The sequence below is a fragment of the Orycteropus afer genome, unplaced genomic scaffold, assembly GCF_000298275.1.
Source record: "Orycteropus afer afer isolate SDZICR_OR568_19922 unplaced genomic scaffold, OryAfe1.0 scaffold00015, whole genome shotgun sequence".
Taxonomy (NCBI): Eukaryota; Metazoa; Chordata; class Mammalia; order Tubulidentata; family Orycteropodidae; genus Orycteropus; species Orycteropus afer.
This window is the reverse complement of record NW_006921602.1, coordinates 10,583,202-10,610,400: the sequence shown is the minus strand read 5'-3', so window position 1 is coordinate 10,610,400 and position 27,199 is coordinate 10,583,202. Positions and strand designations below refer to the sequence as shown.

At 38.2% G+C, this 27,199-nt stretch overlaps 2 protein-coding genes across 2 annotated transcripts in view; one reads left to right on the top strand and one right to left on the bottom strand.

Annotated features, from left to right (window-relative positions):
- Positions 1 to 21,340, top strand: part of HACD3 (3-hydroxyacyl-CoA dehydratase 3) — a 43,877-nt gene extending 22,537 nt beyond the window's left edge. Inside the window, exons 7-11 of the mRNA XM_007957645.2 lie at positions 12,338 to 12,465; positions 17,058 to 17,170; positions 18,578 to 18,684; positions 19,369 to 19,500; positions 21,264 to 21,340. Of these exons, the coding sequence (XP_007955836.1) occupies positions 12,338 to 12,465; positions 17,058 to 17,170; positions 18,578 to 18,684; positions 19,369 to 19,500; positions 21,264 to 21,340 (557 nt within the window). The remainder of the gene's footprint in view (positions 1 to 12,337; positions 12,466 to 17,057; positions 17,171 to 18,577; positions 18,685 to 19,368; positions 19,501 to 21,263) is intronic.
- A 2,851-nt stretch (positions 21,341 to 24,191) lies between these two features.
- The window catches only part of INTS14 (integrator complex subunit 14), a 35,152-nt gene continuing 32,144 nt past the window's right edge, over positions 24,192 to 27,199 (bottom strand). Inside the window, exons 9-11 of the mRNA XM_007957626.2 lie at positions 26,211 to 26,329; positions 24,920 to 24,985; positions 24,192 to 24,443 (exon numbers count right to left, since the gene is read on the bottom strand). Of these exons, the coding sequence (XP_007955817.1) occupies positions 24,192 to 24,443; positions 24,920 to 24,985; positions 26,211 to 26,329 (437 nt within the window). The remainder of the gene's footprint in view (positions 24,444 to 24,919; positions 24,986 to 26,210; positions 26,330 to 27,199) is intronic.

Sequence of the window (27,199 nt, the reverse complement as noted above, 5' to 3'; positions counted from 1 at the left end):
CAATCCTACTTCCGTAGTGATACTGCCTCGGAAACCCAAGGAGGGGTCGCTATGAGTCGGGTTTGACTCAATGGCACATAACAACAACAACAACATGTATCTAAAAATACCCTAAACAAGATAGCATTAAAGGTTAATAGCCCACTGAATTGGGGGATAGCATGGAAGTTGGAGAGTTGGTGAAAATTGCAACAAAAAGCAGTCAAGGGTTGGTTTCTTTACATATAAGAAACTTGTATAAATTGATTAGAAAATGCCACCCAATAGATTAATAAACAAAAGGCATTTTACTGCTAACCAAAAGGCTAGTGGTTCAAACCCACCAGCCACTCCTCAGAAGGAAGGCTGGGTAATCAACTTCCATGGTGATACCACTTTGGAATCCCAAGGAGGGGTTGCTGTGAGCTGGATATGACTCAATGGCAGTGAGGGGTGAGATATACAGATAATCATGGAAAGAAGTCAAGTTCTCATAATTTACCATTCAGAAAAATGTTTAACTCAGTGATGATGAAGGAAATGCAGACTAAAATAGTATACGGTTGTTCACTGATCAATTCTGCATAGTTAAAAAAGGTACCTAGTTCAAGACTGCAGATGTAAAAATAGACATGCCCAAGACTGCTGGAAGGGTATATAAGTGTAATGAAAATCATTTGGCAAACTGTCAAGAACCTTAACTGTTCATATCCTTGGACCTGGTTCTTTCATTTCTGGAAATATATCCTAAGGAAATAATCCTAGCTACAGAAAAATCGTTTTCAAAAAGATATGCACTGTGGCATTACTTATATTAGTGACAAATTATAAACTACCTAAAAGGCCGTCAATGAGAGATTGATTAGGTATGTTCACTCTGTGGGATGCTGTGAAGCAAATAAAGAAGTATTTAAGAGTTTGTAATAATATGAAAAAATACTAAGGTTAAAAAAAGTAATATACAAATTTGTTCTTATAGTTTGATCACATCCATATAAAAAGGGGCAGGGAGGGACTGGATAATGCACCATATTCAAATCATTTGCATGTGGATACTTATATTTTTAAAACATTGTAAATATGGGGAAACATGTATAGTGGAAAAATATTTAACAAATTCTTTTTTTACTTTTATCATGGTGAAAACTTACACACCAAGACATTGACCAACATAACAACCTCCACATTTACACCTCAGGGACACTGATGAAAAATATATAATGAACTCTTTAAAAAGAGAGAAGTCTTGCAGAAGGTTTTATTCTTTAGCCCCAGAATTTCCCAACTGAGACTTATAGAATGTGAATTGTAGTTAACTCTAGAAATTCACATTGCTTTTCTAACTATCTCAACACATTGAAATTCTGCAGAGCACAGTGATAGGCTAGGAAAAAAAACTCTTCCCAAATGTCCAGTCTCTTGTAGCCATGTCTGACCAAAGGTCTGCAGATAATTTACTTAAAGAAACAAAGGAGTCTCAGACAGTTACTCTCAGGCCTGCAGCTGTTATTAATATGGGTTTATAAAAGTTCCATGGAATGAAAATTAAACCAAAAACCCATTGCTTTTGAGTCGATTCCAACCCATAGCGACCCCATAGGACAGAGTAAAACTGCCCCTTAGGGTTTCCATAAACCTTCAGGGAAACAGACTGCCTCATTTTTCTCCTGGCTTGTGGCTTTGAATTGCTGACCTTTCTTTTGATTGTCAACTAAGCACTTAGCCACTTTGCTACAAGTGATCCTGGAATGAAAATTAAAAAAAACTAAATTTACTGACATCGAGTTAATCCCGACTCATAGCGACCCACATTGGGTTTCCAAGGTGGTAAAACTTTATGGAAGTAGATTGCCCCATCTTCCTTACTCTGAGTGGCTGGTGGGTTTGAACCACCAGTCTTCTGGTTAGGAGTTAAATGCACTACCAGAGCTCTTTAGGAATGAAAATAGTAACATTTAAATACATAAATACTTGGTTTAACCTAACATGGTTGGATTGATCTTGAGTATTGCAGTTAAGCCTGCTGACTGTTAGGTGATCCAGTCCCCAAACTCCCAAGTTATCTGAGTCATGTGTTTAAAAAAAAAAGTTGCCAGGGCTTGTAATTTCTGTTTTGCTGTGTGCCCTTTCCTAATTCTTCCTTATCATTTCTCAAAGATGTGATAAGAACATGGGACCTGGGACCTGGTGTTATAGTTTTTGCTCTTTGCAATTTTCTCTTCTTGAATTAAGGATGTTGGTGAATGGCAAACTCCACACGTGTACTTGTCTTTTCTTGTAAACACAAACTTGTCAGACTTCTTATGCTAAGTGGCAGACAATAGCATACTTTTTGACTTGTCTAGAAAATCTGAAACGTGTCTAGCCCTCTACTAAGGAACACAGTTTTATTTTAAAAATTTAATTTTTTTTTCTAATTATAAAAATAGTAAGTATTAATTACAGAAAAATCAGAAAATAAAGATTTAAACCAAAAAACAAAAAACCTTACCATTATCCTATCCAGGAGAGCAACAGATTGTAGTACCTTAGTGTGTATCTACTAAACTCAAGTATTTAAAAACAAAACAAAACAACTTAGGACTGTCCCATAAATATTACCATGTATGTAGTCTTTACTTTTCACCAAATAGAAACATCATGAATGTCTTACTATGTTAATGAACATACTTCTGCAATGTCACTTTAAATGACTACATTTTGTGTATTGAAGTAATTTAAACTAGTCATTGTTAGACATTTAGTTGGTTCTGAACTTTTTACTGTTACAGTTTTCAAGGAAACATCCTTGTAGCTAAATTATTGTACATATCCTTAATAACTTCCTTAGGAAGAATTTCTGAAGAGAAATTGCAGGACCAAAGGAGGAATTTTTTTTAATACATTTTATTGAAATATAATTTATGTACAGTGAAATATACAAAACTAAAGTGACAGGGGTCAATGCATTTTTTTTTTTTGCAGTGTTCCGTCCTCCCCCCTCCCACCCTGGCAACCAACAAAGAAAGTTCCCTCCATATATAAACCTTTCCTTGACCCTCCACAACAGTGAACTAATACTGTATTTGTCATTCTGTGATTGACTTACTTCACTCAGCATATTGTCCTCCAAGTTCATCCATATTGTGCAGTGTTTTGCAGACTCTACATTATTCTTTAGCGCTGCATAGCATTCCATTATGTGTATGTACCATCTAGAAGTTCTGTAACAACACAGTTTTTTCCCTCTTTTTGGTTTGTAGTTGTCCTCCTCTGTCAGTTGATGTCTCTGGTTCCCTGTTTACAATCTTGTAGGCATATTTACTTTGGAGCAGGGTTGGTTTCTGGGTTATGTCATCATGTGTGTTAATGGTCAGTTGTTGTTGGCTGCTGTTGCTTCTTTGTCCAAAGGGCTCCCTTTAGTATCTCTTGTTAGGTTGGTCTGGTTTTAACAAATTCTTTTAATTTCTGTTTATGTGGAAATATCCTAATTTCACCATCATATTTGAGGGACAATTTTGCTGGGTACATAATTCTTGGAAATTTTTCTCTTTCAGTGTGTTTTATATATACCATCTCATTGTCTTCTTGCCTGCATGGTTTCTGTCAAGAAATCTGAGCTTAGTCTTATTGGTTACCCCTTGTAGGTAATTTTTTGTTTTTCCCATCGTACGCTCATGATTCTTTCTTTGTCTTTGGTTTTGGTGAGTTTGATGATGATATGTCTGGGTGATTTTCTTTTGGGGTCTATGCTGTTTGGGGTTCACTGGACTTCCTGAATGGATATATTCTCATCTTTCATCATACCAGGAAACTTCTCTGCCAACAAATCTTCGACAATTTTCTCTGTGGTTTTATCTTTCTCTTCCTGTTCTGGAATTCCGATTGTTGTTGTTGTTGTTATTTGCCGTCGAGTCGGCCCCGACTCATAGCGACCCCTTCTTGGGTTTCCGAGGCATCACTATGGAAGTAGGATTGCCCAACCTTCCTTCCGAGGAGTGGCTGGTGGGTTTGAACCGTCAGCCTTCTGATTAGCAGTCAAGTGCCTTAGCCACTATGCTACCAGAGCTCCCGGAATTCCGATTACATGTAGGTTATTCCTTTTGATTGTACCTCACATGAACCTTAGGCTTTTTTCATTTTGTTTTTATCTTTTTTCTGATTTATCCCTTTCCAAAGTAGTGTTCAGGTATTTGCCTTCAATCTCCCTAATTCTGTCTTCCATTGATTCAATTCTGCTCCTTTGCCCATTCAATGTCTTACCTATTTATGAAGATTTCATATTAATCTTCTGAATTTCTGTGTGTAGATTTTGTATCATTTCTATTTTTTCATTTATTTTGTCATTTTGTTCTTGAATTGTCTTTTAATTGTTCTAGGGTTTTCTCTGTGTTTTCCTTGGTGTGTCTCTCAATTTGTTGAAGATACTCAAATATAATTTTTTTGAATTCCTTATCAGGGAGTTCCAGTGCTGCGTCTTCCTCAGGGATGTGTTTTGGATCTGTATCCTGGTCCTTTGTTTCTTCTGCTTTATCTTGATTCTTTGTGTGGATTGTGATGTTCTGTTGTCTCTGAGGCATTGTGACGTTTTTGTATTTATATTTAATTGGTGATTGTATGTTGGAGTGACTTGCCCATGATTTTCATTTTCTTTGTATGTTGTTTATGCAAGCAGGATACTGTGCTGTGCTCCTCTATTCACTAGTTGACAGCACTTATACACTCACCACTTGTCTCCTTTCCTGTTGTCAGACTCTCGTACATCCCTGCCAACCTTTGCAAACAGAGCCTATTCTTAGGTCTCTGGAATCTGAATGAGAATGTTATCACTTTAAAATCCAAAATGGCTGCCTCTGGTAAACATTCAAAATGGCTGCGCCCTCAGTCACTTTAAATATCCAAAATGGCTGCCTCATGTAAACAATCAAAATGGCTGCGCCGTCCGGACAGTGGAAAGTCAACAGCTCAGGTTGTCTCCCACCTTGCTGTTTCCCTTCCTAGTCATAGGCCACCAGTGCAGTCATCCCTGCAGTCCTTGGTGACCAGGGCTGATCTTTAGCTCACTTCTCAGGTCCAACACCACTTGGAAATATTCAGGCTGTTGGTTCTGTCAGAGTAGCTGACAGTCTGCAGCTCTGACCGTCTCTGTATTCACTGTTTTCGTTGGTGCCTAATCCTCTTCTGTATAGTTCCTTTCAAAGCTCAGGGCTACAGGATTATCTTCTTGCAAAAAGGACAAGGAGGCCACATGTTCTGATCTCTCTAATCCAACAAGAGGAAGACAGAATCACCATCAATAGCCCAAGGCCTATTCCTGCGAGGCCAGACATGCTGCCTCCCTCCAGCCCTTTCTCCAACCGTTCCTCCCAAAGCACCCACCACCTCTCTCCTGGGTTCGATAATTCGCTGTAGTGGCTACACAGAACTCACAGATTATGGGATTTATTAGGGAAGCACCAGGCTACAATTCAAGTTCAGGAAAAACACTCAGTCTCTCTCCCAGCCCACCGTCCCTCAGCCAAGTCTCTCACAGTCTCTCCCCCAGCAGTGCATGTCCCTCGGTGTCTTACTCAGCAACGCGTGTCTCTTGCATCTCTTTTCCCAGCAGCGCATGTCTCTTTCAGCAGCACGTCTTCCTCAACCAGCAGTCAGAGAGAGTTCTGCCTCCAGGAGGCCTCCTTTTGAGCCCGGCAGGGTGGTCAAACTAGCCAATCATAGCATCAGAACTCTAAACACTTGAGAGAGAGTGGGCACCTCCCAGAACATTGTTTTGTGCCACTCCCAACAGAAATACTCCAGGTGGACAACTTTAGCAATCAGGAGCTCCTCAGTTGCTCATAGCAAATCCCACCTTGGAGTTTACAAAGACTTATAGGTAGAAAAGCCATACTAAGTAATTTACTACACTGCACTTCTGTATCTCTGTCAATTGGTTTTCCTTTTCTTTGTTGAAGAGGGTCTGTGTCGCTTGTCTGTCTATTCCTCCATCCTATTGGAAGTCTCCAAAGGGGGAATTATTTTTAAGGATATGATGTATACTACTAAATTTCTCTCCAGAAAGTGTAGAAACTAAAAAGTCCTCTCCTATTATTTAAGCCCATATTCATTAGCATATGAGCCTTTTAATATTTTTCAAAAAGTTTTTTTTCAAATAAAAGTTAGTATGCTGATTTAAGAAGTTTAGAAAATAGAGAAAACTGGGGTGACGATTGGGGTAGACTATCCTATTCTTTTTTTTCCAGCAGTTAAAAAAATAGGAATTACTATAATCATACTGTATAAATAATTTTACATCTTGTTTTTTTAACTTAATATTATAAGCATTTAAAATTAATAATATTATTTATAACTATCATTTTAGAAACAGGTTTATATTCCTGAATTGAAACAAGAGTGAATTATACATAAAATCAGAGGCAAAAAGCACAAGATCTGATTTTTTATTAACTGTGTGCCAATCTTAAATCATAATCCTCTATTTCAAAGAATAGGAGTCCTCATATTCCAGGAAAAATGCCACTGAAAGTGAATCCCCTTAAGAGGGCTATCAGAGTGCTTGCTTCGTCAGCATAAAGACAAGAAAAAGAGGGCTATCAGACTTTCATCGTAAACAGTGACAAAGATGTTTGATTGGGATTTTATCTCAAAAAGTAACATTTAACATATAAAAACAAATATTTTTTATCTTATATATAATAACATTTAAATTATAATCGCAATTTACATTAGTTCAAAAAGAAAGAATTAGTCAAAACTTTTTTTTAACTTTTTATTGTGATCTGTATGAAAGTTTACAGAGCAAATTGGTGAATTAGTCAAATTTTGAACTTATTTGTTGGTGAAATTTTTCTGACAAAATTAATCCATATTTATTATATGGATTATAATAAATAATCCAGCATTATATCCATATTTCCCTTCACATTTGAGTTTGCAGCAGGATCAGAAATTAGGTAATTTTTGTGAAAATATTAAAGGGTTTCTCAGTTTTTGCAAGGGTCTCTTGGATTCATTTCATATTTAAAACCATTCTCTTGAAGCTTCTACAGTGTCATCTTTATTGGTAACTGGCCTAATGGCCAGATCCTCATTCATAAGTATCTTCTATTGGTATTTAGAACAGTTCTCCATCATCAATTTGATTTCAGGAATATGCTATACCTTTTTAATAGTTGGTCATTTCATTTTGCAGTCTTTGCTCATTCTGTTTGCATTCTATTTATTCATTCTGTGTGCTGACAGTGGGGAACAATGATGGACCAAGACTCGGAGGTGATAAATAGCCCATTGTTAAGTGGGAAGGGATATTTAAAAGGACACTAATTTTATAAGCTGTGGTTCATTACGGATAATTTTTCAGCTGTAATTTTTGCTTCTCTATGGAACCTGTAGGAGCTCTGGTGGCCTAGTGCCTAAGGCATTTGACTGCTAACCAGAAGGCTGGCGGTTCAAACCCACCAGCCGTTCCACGGAAGGAAGATTGGGCAATCAATCTACTTCTGTAGAGATACGCCTCAGAAACCCAGGGAGGGGTTGTTATGAGTCGAATCAACTCGATGGCAGTGAGTTTGGTTTGGTTGGTATTATGGAACCTCTAACTGAGAATTTAGATTCTAAACATGTGGATAATGATTCCCTGTACCAATTTTAATCAGGGGAATTTTGTTCTCAGGCGGCATGTGGAAATGCCCAATTTGAGAGTGTTTCTGGTTGTCACAATTACTTGGAGGCACTGCTTGAAGGCAAGGAGCCAGGGTTCCTAAACTTTCTGCAGTATATACAGCAAAGAATTGTCCTGCCTAAAAAAATCCTCAGTAAGACAGATTGACACAGGGGCTGCCGCAGGGCTCAAGCAAATCAATGATTGTGAGGATGCTCCAGAACTGGGCAGTGTTTCTTTTTGTTGGACATAGGGTTGCTGTGAGTTGGAACTGACTCAGTGGCACCTAACGACGACGATAACATGTCTTAGTTGAGAAACCCAGCAAAGAGGAATGCAGGAAGCAAGATATCAAGTAGGATCCCTATGAAGATATACAGGATATTATTTTATAGATCGCTCAGAATTAATACCATATTTGCTGACTTCAGTAAGCAGTAACTGTCATTTAAAATTATTATGTGGTATCCTAACAAGTTGGATATACTACCATTTTAGACTGTCCAACTTTTTAAAAGAATTTTTTATTGGGATTTGGGTGATTAAATGAAAGCTTACAGAGCAAATTCATTTTCCATACAGCAGTTTATACACATTTTGTTTCATGGCATTGACTGCAGTTCTCCACAATGTATCAGCTCTCTTCCCACTTCTTTCCCATATCTACCTCTTCCCTGTGTCCTTTCCTATGCATTCCTACCCCCTGAGCTATCTCCCTTTACAAACACTACCCATCTGCTCTCCCATGATTGATTGTTCTAAGGAGTGTATCTGCTTGATGTAAATGTTCACCCTGTATGCCTATTGTTTGGCTGGAACCCATGGGAGTGAGTTCAATTCCAGACCTGAAGAGTAATTAGGGCCCATAGTGTCAAGGATCTCACCAGGCTCTATCAGACCAGTATACCTGGTCTTTTTAAAAATGATTTTGAGTTTTGTTCCACATTGTTCTCCCACTCTATCCAGGATCTCTTGCAGTCATCCCTTTCCAAGTGGTTGACAGTGGTAGCTGGACATCATCTAGTCTTCTGGTCTCATGGTCATATAGGCTGAGGTTTGCATGGTCTACTAGTCCCTTGGACTAATTGTTTCCATGTGTCTTTGGTTTTCTTCATTTTTCTTTGCTCTGGATGAGGAGAGACCCATTGTTGCATCTAGATGGCTGCTTGCAAGCTTTTAAGATCCCAGTTGCTACTCACCAAAGTAGGATGTGGAACAGTGTTTTTGTGTCGTATGTTATGCCAATTGAGCTTGATGTCCCCTGTGACCATGGTGCTGAGCCCACAGATCCAACTACTCACTCCCTCAGGGTGGTTGACTATGGCTAAGAAGTTATCATAACTTTGTCCCTTGTTAGTTCTATTATATATATAGACATTCTTAACACCACATGCAAATATGTATGTAGAAATATCATTTGCCAACCTTATACATGGTCATGGGTATATCCCCTTTTGCCTGGACATAACCTGATCATTCAGCCTGTCTACCCATCTATTTACCCTTAGATTAATGTTTGTTATTACATATAACGCAGTATTGTGTATGTAAAAGGGTTTGTCTTTGTTGTCTGTACCTCTTGTGCGCGTCTCTGTCTTCCTTTTCCTTAGTATTATTGTGTTGGTCACTTGCTTTTGTTGTATTGCCTTTCCCTTCACCCAAATCAGTAAGTACTTGTATCTACTTATTTAGCAGTGTTCCTCCCCTTCCGCCCTATCTCTGATAACCAACAAAGAAAGTTGCCTTCCATATACAAACCTTTTCACAATAGTGAACTAATACAATATTTGTCCTTCTGTGATTGACTTATATCACTCAGCATAATTTCATCCACATTATGTGGTGTTTCACAGATTCTACAATATTCTTTAGTGTTGCTTAATATTCCATTGTGTGTATGTATTGTAGTTTGGTTATCCATTCTTCTTGTTGATGTGCACTTAGGTTGTTTCCATCTCTTTGCTATTGTGAACAGTGCTGTGATGAACATGGGTATGCATATATCTGTTCATGTTCTAATGTTAATGTACTAAGAAATAAGGTTTCAGAGTACACCTTGTTTATAGAACATTTTTTTCCTTTTTTTTTTTGAGTGCAATCTTTTATAATTTATTTGTCACAGATGTAAGTGCCTAACATTGTTTATAGAACTTTTTAAATTTCATTTTATAATTTTTAGTTAGGATTGATTTTCAGAATAAGAATCATTAGGTCTAAAGATATAAATCCAGTTAAGGCTGGCTATGTGAGATCGCATTGATAATAGCAACTTGAAAGGTGAGATAGGAACCTTATAGGGCAGTGAGTTTATGTTAATTGTGAGGAACAACTCAGAAAAGGAGGGTGAGAATGGTTGTATAACTCGAAGAATGTAATCAGTGTCAGTGAACTGTACATGTAGAAACCATTGAATTGGTGTATGTTTTGCTGTGTACACTCTTAACAACAACAACAATAAAATAAATGAAATTTTTTTAAAAAAGAAGAAACAAAAAATGCACTTAAGATTTTTACAACATAAAATTTAATTCAGCAATACTTTTTCACGTGTGCTTTTATGATTGTACAGTTTTTGAGATTTACAAGGCTATATTGGATTCAATATATGTGATGTGGTGTTAACTTTAAATTAAATGAGATAATGGAAGTGAAAAGAATTATCACTGTGCCTGATACACAGATTTTGGTATATATTAACTGAATAAAGTCTGTTGTTGAGTTGGCTCTGACTCATGGTGACCCTCTGTAACACAGAACGAAACTCTGCCTGGTCCTGCCCCATCCTCACTATCCTTGCTGTGCTTGAGCCCATTGTTGCAGCCACTGTGTCAATAGATCTTGTTGAGAGTCTTCCCCTTTTTTTCTGACCCTCTACTTTACCAAGCGTGATCTCCTTCTCCAGGGACTGGTCCCTTCTAACAACATGACCAAAGCAGGTGAAAGTTTGGTCATTCGTGCTTCTAAGGAGCATTCTGGCTATACTTTTTCCAGGACAGATTTATTTGTTCTTCTGGCAGTCCACGGTATTTTCACTATTCTTTGTCCACACCACAATTCAAATCCATCCATTCTTCAGTGGTCTTCCTTATTCATTGTCCAGCTTTCACATGCGTATGAGGCAAGTGAAAATACCATGACTTGGGACTGGTGCACCTCAGTCTTCAAAGTGACATCTTTATTCTTTAACACTTTAAAGAAACCTTTTGCAGCAGATTTGCCCAATGCAATCCATCATCATTTGATTACTTGACTGCTGCTTCCATGGGTGTTGATTGTGGATCCAAGTAAAATGAAATCCCTCACAACTTTAATCTTTTCTCCATTTATCATAATGTTGCTTATTGGTCCAGTTGTGAGGATTTTGTTTCTTTATGTTAAAGGTGTAATCCATACTGAAGACTCTAGTCTTTGATCTTCATCAGTAAGTGCTTCAAGTCATCCTCACTTTCAGCAAACACAGTTATGTCGTCTGCACATCACAGGTGGTATGAGTCTTCCTCCAATCCTGATGCTTTGTTCTTCTTCATATAGTCCAGCTTCTTGGATTACTTGCTCAGCACACAGACTGAATAAGTATGGTGAAAGGATACAACTCTGACACACACCTTTCCTAGTTTTAAACCATTCAGTATCCCCTTGTTCTGTTCAAATGACTACCTCTTGGTCTGTGTCCAGGTTGTTTATGAGCATAATTTGGTGTTCTGGAATTCCCATTCTTCCCAATGTTATCCATAATTTGTTATGATCCACACAGATAAATGCCTTTGCATAGTCAATAAAAGTTGAATGCCTTTGCATAATCAGTAAAACACAGGTAAACATCTTTTTGGTATTTGCGATCAGCAATGATACTCCTTGTTCCATGCCCTCTTCTGAATTTGGCTTGAATTTCTGGCAGCTTCCTATCAATATACTGATACATCCATTTTTGAATTATCTTCGGCAAAATTATACTTGTGTGTGATACTAATGATATTGTTTGATAACTTCTGCAGTCTGTTGGATTATCCTTCTTTGGAATGGCCACAGATATGGATCTTTTACAGTCATCTGGCCAGGCAGCTGTCTTCCATTTATTTCTTGGAATAAATGAGTGAAAGCCTCTAATGCTGCATCTGTTTGTTGACCATCTCACTGGATATTCTGTCAATTCCTGGAGCTTTGTATTTTGCCAGTTCCTTCAGTGCAGCTTGGAGTTCTTCCTTCAGTACCATTGGTTCTTGATCTTAAGCTACTTCCTGAAATGGTTGAACGTTGGTCAATTCTTTTTGGTACAGTGACTCTGTATTCTTTCCATCTTCTTTTGATGCTTCTTGTATCGTTCAATATTTTGCCCATAGAGCCCTTCAGTATTTCAACTCGAGCCTTGAGTATTTCTTCAGTTCTTTCAGTTTGAGAAATGTTGAGCATGTTCTTCTCTTTTGGTTTTCTAATTCTAGGTGTTTGCACCTTTAAATGAAATCTAGGTGTGCTTTTTTCTTGCCTTTAAAAACTGAGAAAAGTATAAGGACTTAGTGTTAGCTTTCTGGTAACCAGTAGAGTTTACTCCATATGACCCTAGGGTCCTGCTTTCTTCCAACTTAGTTGGATAGTAAGATTGAATCTCACTTTTGCTTACCTTTTCTAAAGTTCCTTTTATGTAAGGAATTATCTGGTTTGAGAAATTATTCTGTTGGATTTGCCAATTGATTTATCCCTACTGTTTATTTGTGCCCATAGAGTCCTTCTATGACACATTTCACACCGTGGCTGATATGATGTATTTCTGCCAGATGCTGGCAGCGGTGGAAACTATCAATGCAGCACTTGGAGTCACTAAGTCACCAGTGATGCCTTCTCTTCTACAGGTACTGAGTAGCTGAGCTCAAGGGTGGGGAATGAAAGTTTCCAGCTTTTAGCTAGTATAGGTATGCTACAAATGGTTGAGAAGTCTCAATTAGTTAAGAATATCTATTTGCATAGGAGTAACATTGCTTTTTCTGAACAAGGTGGAAAACTTTAAACCTTGAGGATATTTTCCAAAGTAGATGTTTTCTGTGTCAGGTCTCTTTTGTTGTAAACATCTTTATGAAATCACAAAGTTTTAAAATGAGCTTTAAAACTGGAGAAACTTGCTTTTTAGGCAGGAGCAGAAAAACCTACCATCTATCACCTTAGACAGAAACGTACAGGGTCTTCAGCTGCCTTGGGTAGATGAAGGCTGTCAGATATCTAGCAACTGTTTTCACTTGGTGTTTTCTTTCTAATTATGAAGGAGGCTCTTCCCAATTTACCTATGTTATTTCCTATTTTCTGGAAAATTCTTATCAGGAACAGGGTATGAAAGTCAACCTCCTCACTCTGTTCCCTAGCTGTATGATTGCATACCATTAAATACCACCTGCACAAACTCTAAGGAAACCAGGTGATTCTCGGTCAGTCTTTCCTGGAATACTGTTTTTATAGGTCCATCTGTTTTGTATACCAGTGCTGGCATTCTGACAGTATCAGTTGCAAGACAAAAGTGTTAATATATAATAACCTTCTTATTTCTGGGTTGTCTGCCTTCTGAAGGAAGCTGTTTTTGTTTGGTTCAAAAAAATAAAAGAAGCATAGTAGATGACCCACTAATATGCGATAATATTCTTTGTATATCAAGGATTATTATAAATAAGCATTCAAGGAGAATTTTTAGGGCAAGATGACAGGGACAAGTTCAGTATCATCCTATAGCATGGCTCCAGGGAGTGCCATTTACATAGAATACACTGTAAGTGAAGCCTTCTAGATTTGGGCAATGCTTTGGCCTGAGGAGAGCTTATTTTGATTGGAAATAGGAGCTGAATTTACCACAGCAGGTTGACTGGGTCATTTAACATATATTGAGGGCTTAACAGGTGCACAGAAGATTAGGAAGTAGCCTCTGTCCTTGGGGACCTGAACAACTAGAATATTATTCCTCCTAGAACCAAGATAGAGTAAGTAGAAAACAATACAGGAAACTAGGGTGAAAGTGAGAGAACATGCAGCCTTCTTTCCATTGCCATTTGAAAAAGATCAAAGAGTAAGAGGCTCAATATCTAGCCAAAGAAATTTAGTGAAAAACATCTACTGCTATAAAGTAATCATGGAGTAATAACCAGTATTTGTTTACTTGGCTTATAAAAACAGGGTTAGAGGATTCTGTTTCAGGAAATAAGGCAAACTAGGTAGCCTAATGAACTCTCATGCTATAAACACTGGATAAGAAACTGAGGAAAATCTCAAATGTATTGATGAACAGGTCAAAAACTAAGTGAAAGCTAAAACCTACAGAGATAAGCTGAGCACTGACATTGACTTTTGCCATAAGGGGATTTGCAAACCCATGTAAAAGTAAACTTCAATTTTATAGTATTGAAAGGTACAAGAGATAAAAAATTCAGAGCTTGCCTAAAGTAGAGTCTACTTCCCTATAAATCAGAGAACAGAAAGAGCTTCCTGTAAAGATGGCTTAGAAATAAGTTTGACCTTCCCCTCCCTGCCGTCTACAAGGGCAGTTTTGTGTCTCAGATGATGGTCTTGCTAGAAGAGGAGCAATAATTTAAGAATTAATTCATAGCCTAAGTTTATCTTCCATATGAGTTTGAGTTACAAGTTCATACCACTTGGGTGGTTCAAAAATTCTCAAGTTATGAATTTTATTCAAAGTGATCCTCAATTGCTGTTGCCTTAGACTCTGGCAGAGGCAAACACAGATCTCTTCTAGAAGAAACCACCTTTACGCAGGCCTCAAAGAACTGCTGCAGATACGTTTCCAAGGCAAATGAACAGCTTCCAGTCAAAGATTATGAAACCAAGGAAACACAACACTGTGAAGAAGAGCCAGCAGAAACAACAGGCTGCCCAGACAGATCCACAAGGGTTTCAGATATTAGAACGATCAGATACAGAAGAGAAGATACAGGTGGTCCCTGAGTTAGGAATATCTCGAGTTACATGCAACCTGCCGTTATGAACTAACTCTTGTAAAGCCTATTATGTTAAAAGCCTGAGGTATATGCAGTGGTTTATAATAACAAATGGGTGATAATTTAGTTTATAATAACAAATGGGTGATAATTTATGATGTGCATCAAAACATTATTATTATGTTAAAGATGCTTTCATGCATCTGGAAGTGTTTCTTTTTTTCTGTATAGAAAGGTACACTATATACTATATACTGAGACAAACATTTGACTGACATGAAATACAATCATACCTAACTGTTCTGACTTACATACAAATTCAGCTTAAAGACATACTTAGGAATGAATTCATTCATAATCCGAGGACTGCCTATAATCATACTTAAAGGAAGAAAAGAATACTGATTATTCGAGCAGGAAACAATATCTATAAAGAATAAGCAGATCTGAGAAGGAGATGGTAGAATGTCTATCAATGAGAAATACTGTAATCAAAACTTAAAATGTAACAAATAGTTTTAATAGTAGATTAGACACAGCTGCCAAGAAAATGAGTGAATTGGCAGATGGATCCGAAGAAATGAACACAATGAAGCACAAAGAGATAAAAGGAAAATATGAGAGCTGTTAAAGATAAAAGCATCGAGTAGAAGGTTGAACATATGTCTAATAGTAACTCAGAAGAAAAGAGGGTGAATGGGATAAAAATCAAAACCAAGCTCAGTGCCATTGAGTTGATTCTGACTCATAGCGACCACTCCTTGGGTTTCCGAGGTTGTAGCTTCACGGAAATAGATCACCCAACCTTCCTTCTGAGGAGTGGCTGGTGGGTTGGAACCGCCAGTCTTCTGATGAGCAGTCAGATGCTTTAGGCACTACGCCACCAGAGCTCCTAGGTGAATGGGATAGAGGGAGAGATTAGAAAAGATAATGTCGGAATTCACCAGAGCTGATGAAAAATGCCAAAACATAGATTCAAGAAGCATAATAAATCCAAATCAGGATAAATAAAAAGAAATCCACCCCTGGAGACATCAGAGTGAAACTGCAGAATACAAAAGACAAAAAGATATCAAAAGTAGTTAGATAGAGGGTAAAGACAAAATACCTTCAAAGTAGTAACAGTAGACTATTAACAGCAAGAAAGGAAGTCAGAAGATAGAGGAAAGATGTCTTCAGTGTACTGGAAGAAAATAACAACCATTTTGGAAGTCTAGAGTAGACATTGACAAATTTTCCTTAAAGGGACAGATAAATTACATATAAATAAATAAATATATGTATATTAAGATTTATGTACATTAAAATATATAGGCATTGCGGGTCTGATGGTCTTTGCTCACTTTTTTAACTCTGTCACTGTAGTGGGAAAGCAGCTATAAACAATATGTAAACAGATGGATTCGGTATGTTCCAATACAAGTACAAAAACCAGTGTTGGGCCAGATTTGATCTCCAGGACATAGTTTGCTGACCCTATTATTTTTTAAAATAATAAGGGTGACATAAAGACATTTTCAAAAAAAGAAAACTGAGTTTATCATCAGTTGCCTCCCTCTGGAAGAGAAATACTTCAGGTAGTAGGAAAGTGATCCTATATGGAAGGTTTGCAAGAAGGAATAGAGAACACAAAAAGTAAATATATTAGACTTTTAATTTTCTTGAATTATAGGACTCAGTACTAGAATGATACAGGTTCTTTTCATATTTGTCTATAGATTAAATGCAATTTCAGTGGAAACCTTAAAAATTTTGGAACGTGACAAGAAAATTGTAAAGTTTATATGGAAAAGCGAAGGACCAAGAATTTTCTTTTGAAGAAATACCGAAGTTGTGGACTTGCCCTACAAGAAAACAAGTCATTATAAGCATTCAGTAGCTAATACCATGCTATATAGGTACAGAGAGAGTCATACGGAATAGACAACAACCCACACATCCATCAGGAGTAGAATGTCTATTCATATATTAGAATACCTTAGAGCAGTGGAAATGAGCAAACTGTAACCACATGCATCAACATGGATGAATTTCTGAAACATAATACCAACCAGAAGCAGTTTAGAATTATCACACAGCATGATCTCAAAAAGTTTAAAAACAGGCAGAATGAAACCTATAAAAAAATAAGGGGATTATTAACACAGGATAGTAGTTACTTAAGGAAGTGCCACACTGGTATTAGTCTATGTCCTAAGTGGGTTATGGAGACACATGTTCATTTGTCAGTGTTTTCTAAATTACATGTTTGGATGTATGTGTATACTTTCAAGATATATTATTTATATTTTTATAGTTACACCATCATACACATACCCAATGTGTACCTATTTGTCTAGAAAGACTGGTTTGGGTACTTTAACTTATTCTAAAACTGAAGATTAAACTCGTTAAGCTCAATCTTGTCCATTTACTTTGAGTTTAGTGAGGTTAGGTTTCAGATAAGGCATTAATATGGTTTTTGTATGCATTTTAAAAACTTGTTTCTTTCTTTTGGGTCCTTTTAATAGCTTCTTGGAAGAAATTTCATTTTGTTTATCATCTTTGGCACCATGGAAGAAATGCAAAACAGAGCTGTAGTTTTCTTTGTGTTTTACCTGTGGAGCACAATTGAAATTTTCAGGTAGGTAAAAATGCCAGGATACTGTTTAAATGCCTGTGGGGCAGCTCTCTTCTTAGGGGAGTTGCTGTCTAAGCCAGAGTCTCATTTGGTTTGGAAATAAGATTAAATGTGTGGAAAGTTCTAGCTGGATATATGTGCAAAGTTGGGACAGGTTTTCTTTTTTAAAAAAAACAGTTGTTGGATCATAGTGCCAGCTTGGGCACTAGGGAGCAGAAGGAGAGAACCAGAGGAAGGGGAGACCCTCTTCCCCCTCGGGATCTTGCTGGCTTATTGGAAAGAAAGGACTCATTCACATGGAAAAATTCTTGCAAGGGCTGAAGAAACATGGAGTTGAAGGAGCAGTTCAGGTTGGATCGAACTATTCAAGACTGACCTTCTAGAAGAGATGGTACAAATGGTGATTGTACTTTACACAATTACTGAAGTAATGGTCTTCCATTCTCAATAGAAGAAATATCTTTTTTTTTTTTTTTTTAAATAAAACAAATAGTACCATTTAAAGTAGATGTATTCTTTTTTATTAAACCATATGTACTCCATATTTCTTCCAATTTCAATCAAATGGAACAAGGATTTTGCGAATTGGCCCATTAGATCTGGGTTTGGTGGTATTTTGGTGGAGTTAACAGTGGCGAGGGAGGCTAGACTGAAGCAACCTTAGAGTATGCCTTAACATCGACGGGTATCCATTCCACGGCACCTTGTGTATCTTCTAATCTATCTAAATATAAAGGTGAAAAGGATTTTAGGACTTTAATGTTAACATTCATTGGGAAGGAGCATTTCTTTTCTTATGATCTCTCTCTTAAATGTATGTCTGATTCTAGATTAGTGGTCTTTTGTATATTTAAAATTTTTTTTTGTATATTTTAATTTTGATAACAATTCATTTCATAAAGTCTGACAGCCTTATCCACCTGGAAAATAGATCAGAGCTAGGAATAAAGCCAGAAAGCTTCTAAGAGCCTAGTTCATATGAATCATTCCAAAGAGGATTCCTTTGAGACTTAAACTTAGGCTGACATTAAAGAGAGTTCACATACTCTGACAAATTGGAGAGTAGCAAGATGGTACGTTGCGACTAATAGTCCAGGATTATAATTCTGTTCTGAATAAGTGCATCTGATTGAGAAAACCCTCGTTTTCTAAGGTTGCATTCAGAACCTGACCAAAAAACCCAAACGCACTGCCATCAAGTTGATTCCGACTCACATTGATCCCCTTTGGGTTTCTGAGGCAGTAAATCTTTATGGAAGTAGATTGTCCAGTCTTCCTTCCATGGAGTGGCTGGTGGTTTTAAACTGCCAACCTTCTGATTAGCAGTCAAATGCCTTAGGCACTATGCCACCAGAGCTCCTTTCAGAACCTGAAGTGGCTTTTAATATCTGAATTCCTTATTTTCAATAGGTACCCTTTCTACATGCTTACTTGCATTGACATGGATTGGAAGGTACTCACGTGGCTCCGCTACTCTGTGTGGATTCCCCTGTATCCTCTGGGATGTTTGGCAGAAGGTATGTTTAGAAATTCTAAGTTCTATAGCTTAACTTGGACTTGTCCAGAATTTCTTTCTAGTGACTTCTTTCCATAATACTCCTTGTATCTAGGAAGGTAGCTTGTTTTCTAAGTTTTAGGAGCTAGGTGGTCACATACTGCATGCTTCTCATTTATAGGTACAAAGCAGGTTCATATCGATAACTTCATTTTATTCTCACAAATAACCTGGTGAGTGAGTCAGGAAGGGATTATTCTCTTCATTTTATAGAATAGGAAACTGAAGCCCTATGTGATCATGTGCCTAGCCCTCATTCAACTGTTTGTTGACAGCTAAGAAAACTAAGAACTGTCTGTAAGAAGGGAAGGTGAAGCATTTTCAAAAACCCAGAACTGAAACTTTGAGGGCTGGGGATTGGAGGGTTCTGACACTTCTTGTTGTTGTTGTTATGTGCCGTCGAGTCGGCCCCGACTCATAGCAACCCCTCCTTGGGTTTCCGAGGCAGTATCACTACGGAAGTAGGATTGCCCAACCTTCCTTCCGAGGAGTGGCTGGTGGGTTTGAACCGCCAGCCTTCTGGTTAGCAGGCAAATGTCTTAGCCACTATGCTACCAGAGCTTTGAGGGCTGGGGATTGGAGGGTTCTGACACTAGATAAGACTCTATTTCATTTTCTTTTAACAAGTTCTTGTTTTTGCTTCCAGCTGTCTCAGTGATCCAGTCCATTCCAATATTCAATGAAACAGGAAGATTCAGTTTCACATTGCCATATCCTGTCAAAATTAAAGTTAGATTTTCCTTTTTTCTTCAGATTTATCTTATCATATTATTTTTAGGTAAGTATTGAGTCTGTAATACAGACTTTTCCTATCACGTCTTCCAAAAACCATAGAGTTAGTTCTGACAATATAGGACAGAGTAGAACTGCCCCATAGGGTTTCCAAGGCTCTAAATCTATAGAAACAGATTGCCTCATCTTTTTCTCTTGGAGCGGCTGGTGGGTTTGAACTGCTGACCTTTTGGTTAGCAGCCAAATGCCTTAACCACTTTACAACTACAGCTCCATATCACTTCTTAGAGGGTAGATTTAAATGATTTAGAGTTTTTAAAGTCCTTATTGGGATTTTTATTTCCAATAGTGCAAAAGATTACTTTGCAAACAGACCTACTAGAAGAATTTGCTTTATATGAGATATTTCCTGCCATATCTCTTGAATTATCTTCTTGATGTGTGGTCTTGGTCCTTAGGAAGACACTACAAGTTGTTTCTTGTTTAGAACAATGTAAGAAGCGCTTTTAAAACAGAGTAAGTTCATTTTACTCTTACTAACCTCATTAGCACATTCCTCCCTCATCCAGAGTTTAAGGAGGTGGTAACAGAGCTGACAGCAAGGAAAGAGGCAGGCAGTAAGGCTTCTGAGCAGCCAAGGGGTGTCAGAGACTGTTACTGACCCAACAGCGGGAAAGCCCTGCAGCTTGTCATTACAAAACCTGCTTGCTTATTTATTACTTTTATAGTAAATCACAGGTTCTTGCCTTATTGCATAAAAACTAAGAACGTAAGGGAAAAAGAAGCCTCATTTATCACAAATATGAAAGATTTAAAAGATTTTCCAATTATAAGGACTATTTGCTTTAGATAAGGATCAAACACATTTTAATGTCATTTATTTTTTCTGCTTTATTTCACAAAAGACTTGAAGTGGTTTTAAATAAGAATGGCTGCCTGGTTTCTCAGCAACAGAGGATGCAGAAGCAAATAGTTCATTAGTTACTGATTGCCATGTAACAAATGACCCCACAATGTAGCAGCTTGAAATAAGCGTTTATGATCTCACAGTTTCTGAGGATCAGGAAGCAACCTCGCTGGGCTGTGCTGGGACAGGATCTCTCATGAGGTGTCAGTCAGATTGTATGGGGGGGCTTGATTCTCTGCATATTGGACTGGGGCTGGAGGATCTCTTCCAAGCTTACTTGTGTGTTTTCTGACAGGAGGCTGTAGTTTCTTGGTGTAGGGCCTCTCCCTGTGACTGCGCATGACAGGTCTTCCCCTAGAGCAAGTGTTCAGAGAGCTAGGCGTATTAAAAAAACCAAAACCCACTGCCATTCAGCTGATTCTGACTCACAGCAACCCCCATTGAGTTTCTGAGGCAGTAAATCTTTATGGAGGTAGATTGCCCCATCGTCCTTCTGTGGAGTTTGAACTGCCATCCCTCTGGTTAGCAGTCAAATGCCTTAGGCACTGCGCCACCAATAACTAATTACGTGGTAAAGTCAGTGTAGTAAAAAGGAAAAGTTTAGAATGTTAAGTGGTGACTATTTGGGTGTTCACTTACAATGATTTCATACTTTTGTGTTTGAAAATTTTCATGATAAAATATGGGGAAAAAATTACATTGTAAACCCAGCAGGGAAAAAAAAATGAATTGTCTCTAGGTCACTGTTAGTAATTTTTCTACTTTGTACTTTCTGAGCAGCTGTAATAAGCTTGGAGCCAGAGAATATGAGAAACAGACAACGAGCTACTGTCCCGACGCCAAAAGCTTTGTTAAATAGAGACAAAGATTCTCATTTCTACTCACCCTCTTTTCTTTTTCAGGGTTATACATAAATTTCCGTCACCTTTATAAACAGCGCAGGCGGCGCTATGGACAAAAAAAGAAAAAGATCCATTAAGAAGAGATTTGGGTGGCTTCTACCAGTTAGAGGCTTGTCTGAGATTCTTACAGTTTTACTTTCTTGTACTGATGTAAAAGTTTTTTTTAAAGTTAAATAATTAAATTCTCTGTGAGGCTCTCCTTTTCCTTAGTAACTTTCTTGAATTTACTGTATTATCTTAGTGTAGTGCTTGCATGACATGGATTCCTGACATCTGATGACAGGTTCATTCCTGTGTATTCAATTAGTGACAACAAAGGCTCAGCCCCACTCCCACCCCACTCGTCTAGTCAGTCTGTGTCATACGGGCCAAGAGTATTTCTTCAGTGTCATCCTTACAAGGTACTGGCCATTCTCATATTTGAGACTGGTTCTTCTCAGCTACTGCATGTGAAACAAAGCAAGACTATGTTGCTCTATAGGAGGCTGTGAAAATGACTCGGGCAGGACCTCTAATATATTCTGTACTCAGTGGGTCACTTGGCAAGTGAGGTGGCATTAACCTTGTGATAATCAAATTAGATTCAAGTCACTGAGGGGCTATCGTGTCAATGTGGGGCTAGAGAACCTATACGAAATCTGACATCTTCTGGCCTAATGGCTTATCGCAGTGCTTACCACTATGTGGGCACTGGTGAAGCAGCACAGGATAATTTGAGAGAAACCAATCAGAACCTTGGAATACCATGATCACTTACTTTACTACTATTTTTCAACACTAGAGAAAGATGAAACATTATTTGGGAAACAATGAGATGATAAAAAAGTGTTCCAAACTCATGGCATCAGGGATCAGAAGAGAACATAAATACATGGGTCAAACTGGCAGTAAGTTGCTGGCAATGCAGCCTGTGGCAAACTGGAGACATTCAAATAGGCCAGACTAAGCATGCTCACAAAACCGTCTTAAGCTGTGAACAAACACTTTTAAAGAGTCAGTCTTCTTTTTGCTGTACTAGCTGAGTCCATTGACTGTGTACCTGTCAGAGTGAGTGGAGGGACTGTTTTTGAGTAGAACTGAAAAATACCTTTTATTCTGCTATTAGATTGACTTTTTCACCTGTCTGCAGTAGGGCAGTGAAAAAATAGGAATTTAGCTAGATAACCAGGATTCTTGGCAGGAAATACCAATAGGGGGACTCGAAGGAAAAAAAAACACAACCAACCAACTAGACATTTTGAAATTTGTCTATTCAAAAATGCAGCAGTTTTCTCCAAAACATTCCAAGTAAAATGTGTTAGATGTAACACTTGAATAATTTACGCTATGATAGTTTCTGTACCATTCCCATTGTTCCTGGGGGAAAGGATACTCAATGAGTTATGCAGTGTTTAGATCTCTAAACTTGGCTTAACCTAAAACATTTGGTTAGCATAGGCTGGCTGATCCATTGCACTGAGGGGTATCTTGCATGCCTGTACCTTCCTGTCTGCACTTGTTTGTCCTGACTTCTGATGTTCTTTCAGCTGAGTTTCCTGTGTGTAATTGGGCAGATTTGCTTTGCAGTAGATTATGCTGCATCCTGTGTTTTTAGTGATTGTTACAAACCCCTTTCTTGCTGTCTGAGAAAGCAAAAGATTGTGTATTTCTATTAAAATATTTACAATCAAAATCTTAATGACGTGTCTAAGTATCATTTAGCTTAATGATTTTCAAACTGTTAGTGATGAAGTCCTTTCTTCAGACAGTTCAGCATATTAAACCAAAATGGGTTGTTTTGGTTGAAATGGCGGTAAAGGGCCCAGAGGCCTGGGGGAGTCTACCTTAGGAGGTCCACAGAGCAATCTGAAAATCTTTCAAACCTTGGAAAAGTTATGTTGCCTAAGATCGTGAACCTGGCTGATGGACTGGAACCAAAACTGACTTGGAATTCAGTGATCTGTTAAAACAGCTGGTATGAACCTGGCTCAGCGTCCTTGGGTAGTAGAGATGGTAAACATGCTCGGCTACTAACGAAAAGGTTGGAGGTTCGTCTGCCCAAGAAAGGCAGACCTGGTGATCTACTTCTGGAAAAAATGAGACACTGAAAACCCTATGGAGCATAGTTCTACCCCAACATACATGAGGTTTCCATGAACTGGAATCATGGACAGCAACTACAGCCTGGCACTGCAACTTAATCACTCTGAATAAGGAAGTCAGTATAGAACCCAAGAAAACAGGATTTTATAAATCTGTGCCACTTAAGAAGTTGAAATTATATACAAGTGATAGGTAAGACCAAAAGGCAAAATGCTCATTAATTTCACAGTGAAACTATAGAAAATCAGTATTTTATTTTCACTTAAAAAAACAAACAAACAAACCCAAAAACTTAAAGAAATGGGAACCATTTTACACATTTATGATTTCTGATTAAAAGTCTGTATCTCAAGATATACCAAAAGCACCTAAGAGTTACTATCACATTTTGCCCAACTTCTAAGCAAAGTTCTGAAACTGAGCTGGTCTTGTACTTAGTTCTCTAAATGATCTGGGTTGCTTATTCCAGGGACAGAAGCTTGAAAATACTGTAGTAGAAAATTGAAGAGAAGAGATGATACCTTTCAGGAAACCAGAGGGACCCTGCTGAGGAAATGGGAAGCCCTGTGCTTGTCAGCCATTCATGCTTCTCAGGAGATGTGCCCATCAAGGGAGCAGAATCTGTGGATTCTAAGCCCCAGAAAATGACAATTAACCCTAACTAGCCAACCACCTTTCAAAATCCTTCTCAGACTGGTAGAGTCACTGAAACCAAGAAATGGTGTTTCTGAGGCAGCTGCAGAGAGGTCGTCAGGTGGCTATTCCAGAGGTGAACAGACTGAAAAGGTTTTGACTCTAAAGCATTTTCACTCTAGAAATGAGAAAGAAGGCTCCCAAAGGTCAGCTTCACATTCTTTCAGTGCTGCTCCCAGAGAAGTCTGTCTGTAAAGGTGTGATGTTATGGTCATAAGCAGCGTACTCAGAGGTGCCGGTGCTGGCCAGCTTGAGCTGTTTGGCTGCATGGGTCAGCTGGAAGGCAGCGTCAGGGTGGGCTGTGTCTGGCAGCAGTGTGCACTCCCTTTCCAGCATGTCGGCCACTCCTTTGAGCAGGTCCAAGAAACCAAAGGCCAAGGCAGCCTTTCTTAAACGGTTCAGCTCCTGAAACGACATCAATGCTCCTGAAATGGGTTTTCCATACATGCTTTATAAATGCTCCTTGACCTCAAATTTAGTGAGCATATTTATCTGAACAAGGGCTTGTTCAAAGCCACCAATAAGCAGATGAGTGGGAAGTAGCTCTTACAGAGGTGTTGACTGAAAAACACAGGTCATCACAGGTAATAAGCATTTATGCCAAATACGGTGTCATACACCATTTCATTTACTCTTCTTATCTCTAAGGAGGATACTACCCTCCTTGCCCCAAACCTCAGAGGGCTCTTAACTCTTTGGTGCCTCTCTTGACTGGGCCTCAAACTGAATGACAAATGAACATGCTTGGAGGAGGCCATGGAGGAGTCAGAAGTCTGACTGGAAAGACTCTCACAGAAAGTTTGGGTAGTGGATGCACTTTTACTACTGTGATCATTTATCTTTGGAACACATCTCTTTCACTCCATTTCTGACATTCTCACCTTATAGAACGTCTGTGTTTTTTCAGGTAGTTTCCTTGCATTTCTTAAAATCTTCTGTACATCTGTCTATAAAAGGTGGAAAGAATTTGACATTACAATTCTGTGGTGAAAAGCGGAAAGAATAACAGGATGGTTCAAAATATTTAAAGAAACGGAAATGAGAACAGAGGTACTATGGATCTCCTCTGAGTTCATTTCAATGTTCTGTTCAACATTAGCAAAGCGTTTCTCTCCTTCAAGAGGCTTGATGATAAAAGAAATCCCTTGATGACAGAAAGGAACTAAATGGCCTGTAAGTCTCATAAAAACAAACCGAAGACCAAAACAATTTAAAAAACAAATTTCAGCTATACCCGCTAATGGAAATGGTTTGAATTATCCTTCTGACAGGGATATACTAGGGTCAGGGATTATGGAAAAGAGATTTCCCTACAAAAAGAAGAGGTCTCTGTCCCCTTAGTCATGGCAGGATGTGGTTCAGTCTCCATGGAAAGGGGCTAGAAAAGACAATACGGTTTACAAAAGTTTCTTTCTTGTCAGGTGGTTTTACTGCCTCTTAATTGGCTTAGGTTGGACTCATCAAAGAACAACAATATGGGCTAAAAGGAGAAAAAAAGGCTCAAGAAGAAGTGATTTTTAAAAAAACAGTCATTAATGATTTTATGTCAATGGAAGCAGAAGTGTCACTGAGTATCTCACCTGAACCCTGCATACCTTGATAATGGTATCTTAGATTCCTATAAAAGTATTTTAGTTGAATTATAATGTAATGCTACGCCTTGGGATTTACTGTGGAGATGGAAGAAATAACCCTGTAAAGAGACTTTTGCATCTTCTGCAAAACTGTTAAAAGATAACATCCACTGTGTTATTCAATGTCTCACTGTGTAAAACTTACATAAAAATACAATGCCAGGGAAATGTTTTTCTCTAGAAGAACTGACAGGATTCCTTTTATCAGATAAGAAAAACTATATACCCCAATATGTTTCTTTTTTAACCTTGGTTTCAGGAAGCTCAGAGCCAAATTAATACAATTACTGTTTTACCTCAGGTTCCTGGCACAACTGTCCCCTTCTTCCTCTATAAGGTTCCTTTCTGCTCTAAATTTTATAAAAAATGATTTTGCTATATATGTGTTTTACTGTAGGCCACCTCAAATCCTTTTTGTAAATAATGAACATTAGAAGTAAATGAATTTACTAAGTATCAGAGGAGAGGAAAATCAAATCGAAGGTCTGTCTGCCTGCCAGAATCCCTCTTCTTGTCCCCAGAGAAAGGAAAATGTTACCTGCAGGCCACTGGGTTTGATCCAGACAGTCACATTCTGGGCATAGCTGCGTTTGTTTTTGGGCTGCAGGGGGAATGGGCTCTTATTGTCATCCTCACCATAAGGGTTTTCTTTAGCATCTTAAAAGAAAAAGACTTTCTTGAAATGACATCTGGCAAAACACAACCGATTATATTTCCAATTAGGCTAGAAGCTCTCGGAATCAATCTTTTATATCCTGTTACTTCCCTAATTAAGAAAATCCATTAACTTAGTCAGCTTGGGGATCTGATCTCAACAGAAAGCCACTAAGTAGGAGAGCAAACAAGTCTGTGCAAGTGAAAAAAATAGCTTAATGTTTTAAAAGAAACAAGCTTCACTCATCAGCTTCATCAATTAAGGGAAGAGGAGATAAAACTAATAAATGTGACAATACACATTTATACACTGTGATTCTGTAGTCCAGACTAGCTCTGGACTTCAGTGGTGATGGAAGTGTTCTGTATCTGTGCCATCTGATATGGTAGCCACTAGCCTACATTGCCACTGAGCACCTGATATGTGGTTAGTGTGACTGAGCAACTGAATTAAATTTTATTTAGTTTTAGCCTCATGTGGCTGTTGTCTACTGTATTGGACAGCACAGATTTAGCTATTAAAAATAAAGGGAAATTACATAATGACCTAATTAAGGAAAAGGGCAAGGGGAGAAGTAATTTCATGGATGAAATATCCCTCACCTTACGGTTTATTAGTTTACTGCTTCCAGAGATTTAAAGTCCTGTTATTTTGATGTTGTTGTTGTTGTTAGGTGCCGTCGAGTCGTTTCCGACTCATAGCGACCCCATGCACAGCAGAACGAAACACTGCCCGATCCCGTGCCAGCTCCATGATCCTGCTATACTTAAACCGATCACCGCAGCCACTGTGTCAATCCATCTCGTTGAAGGCCTCCCCTTCTTTTGTCAACCCTCCACCCTACCAAGCATGACATCCTTCTCCAGGGAATG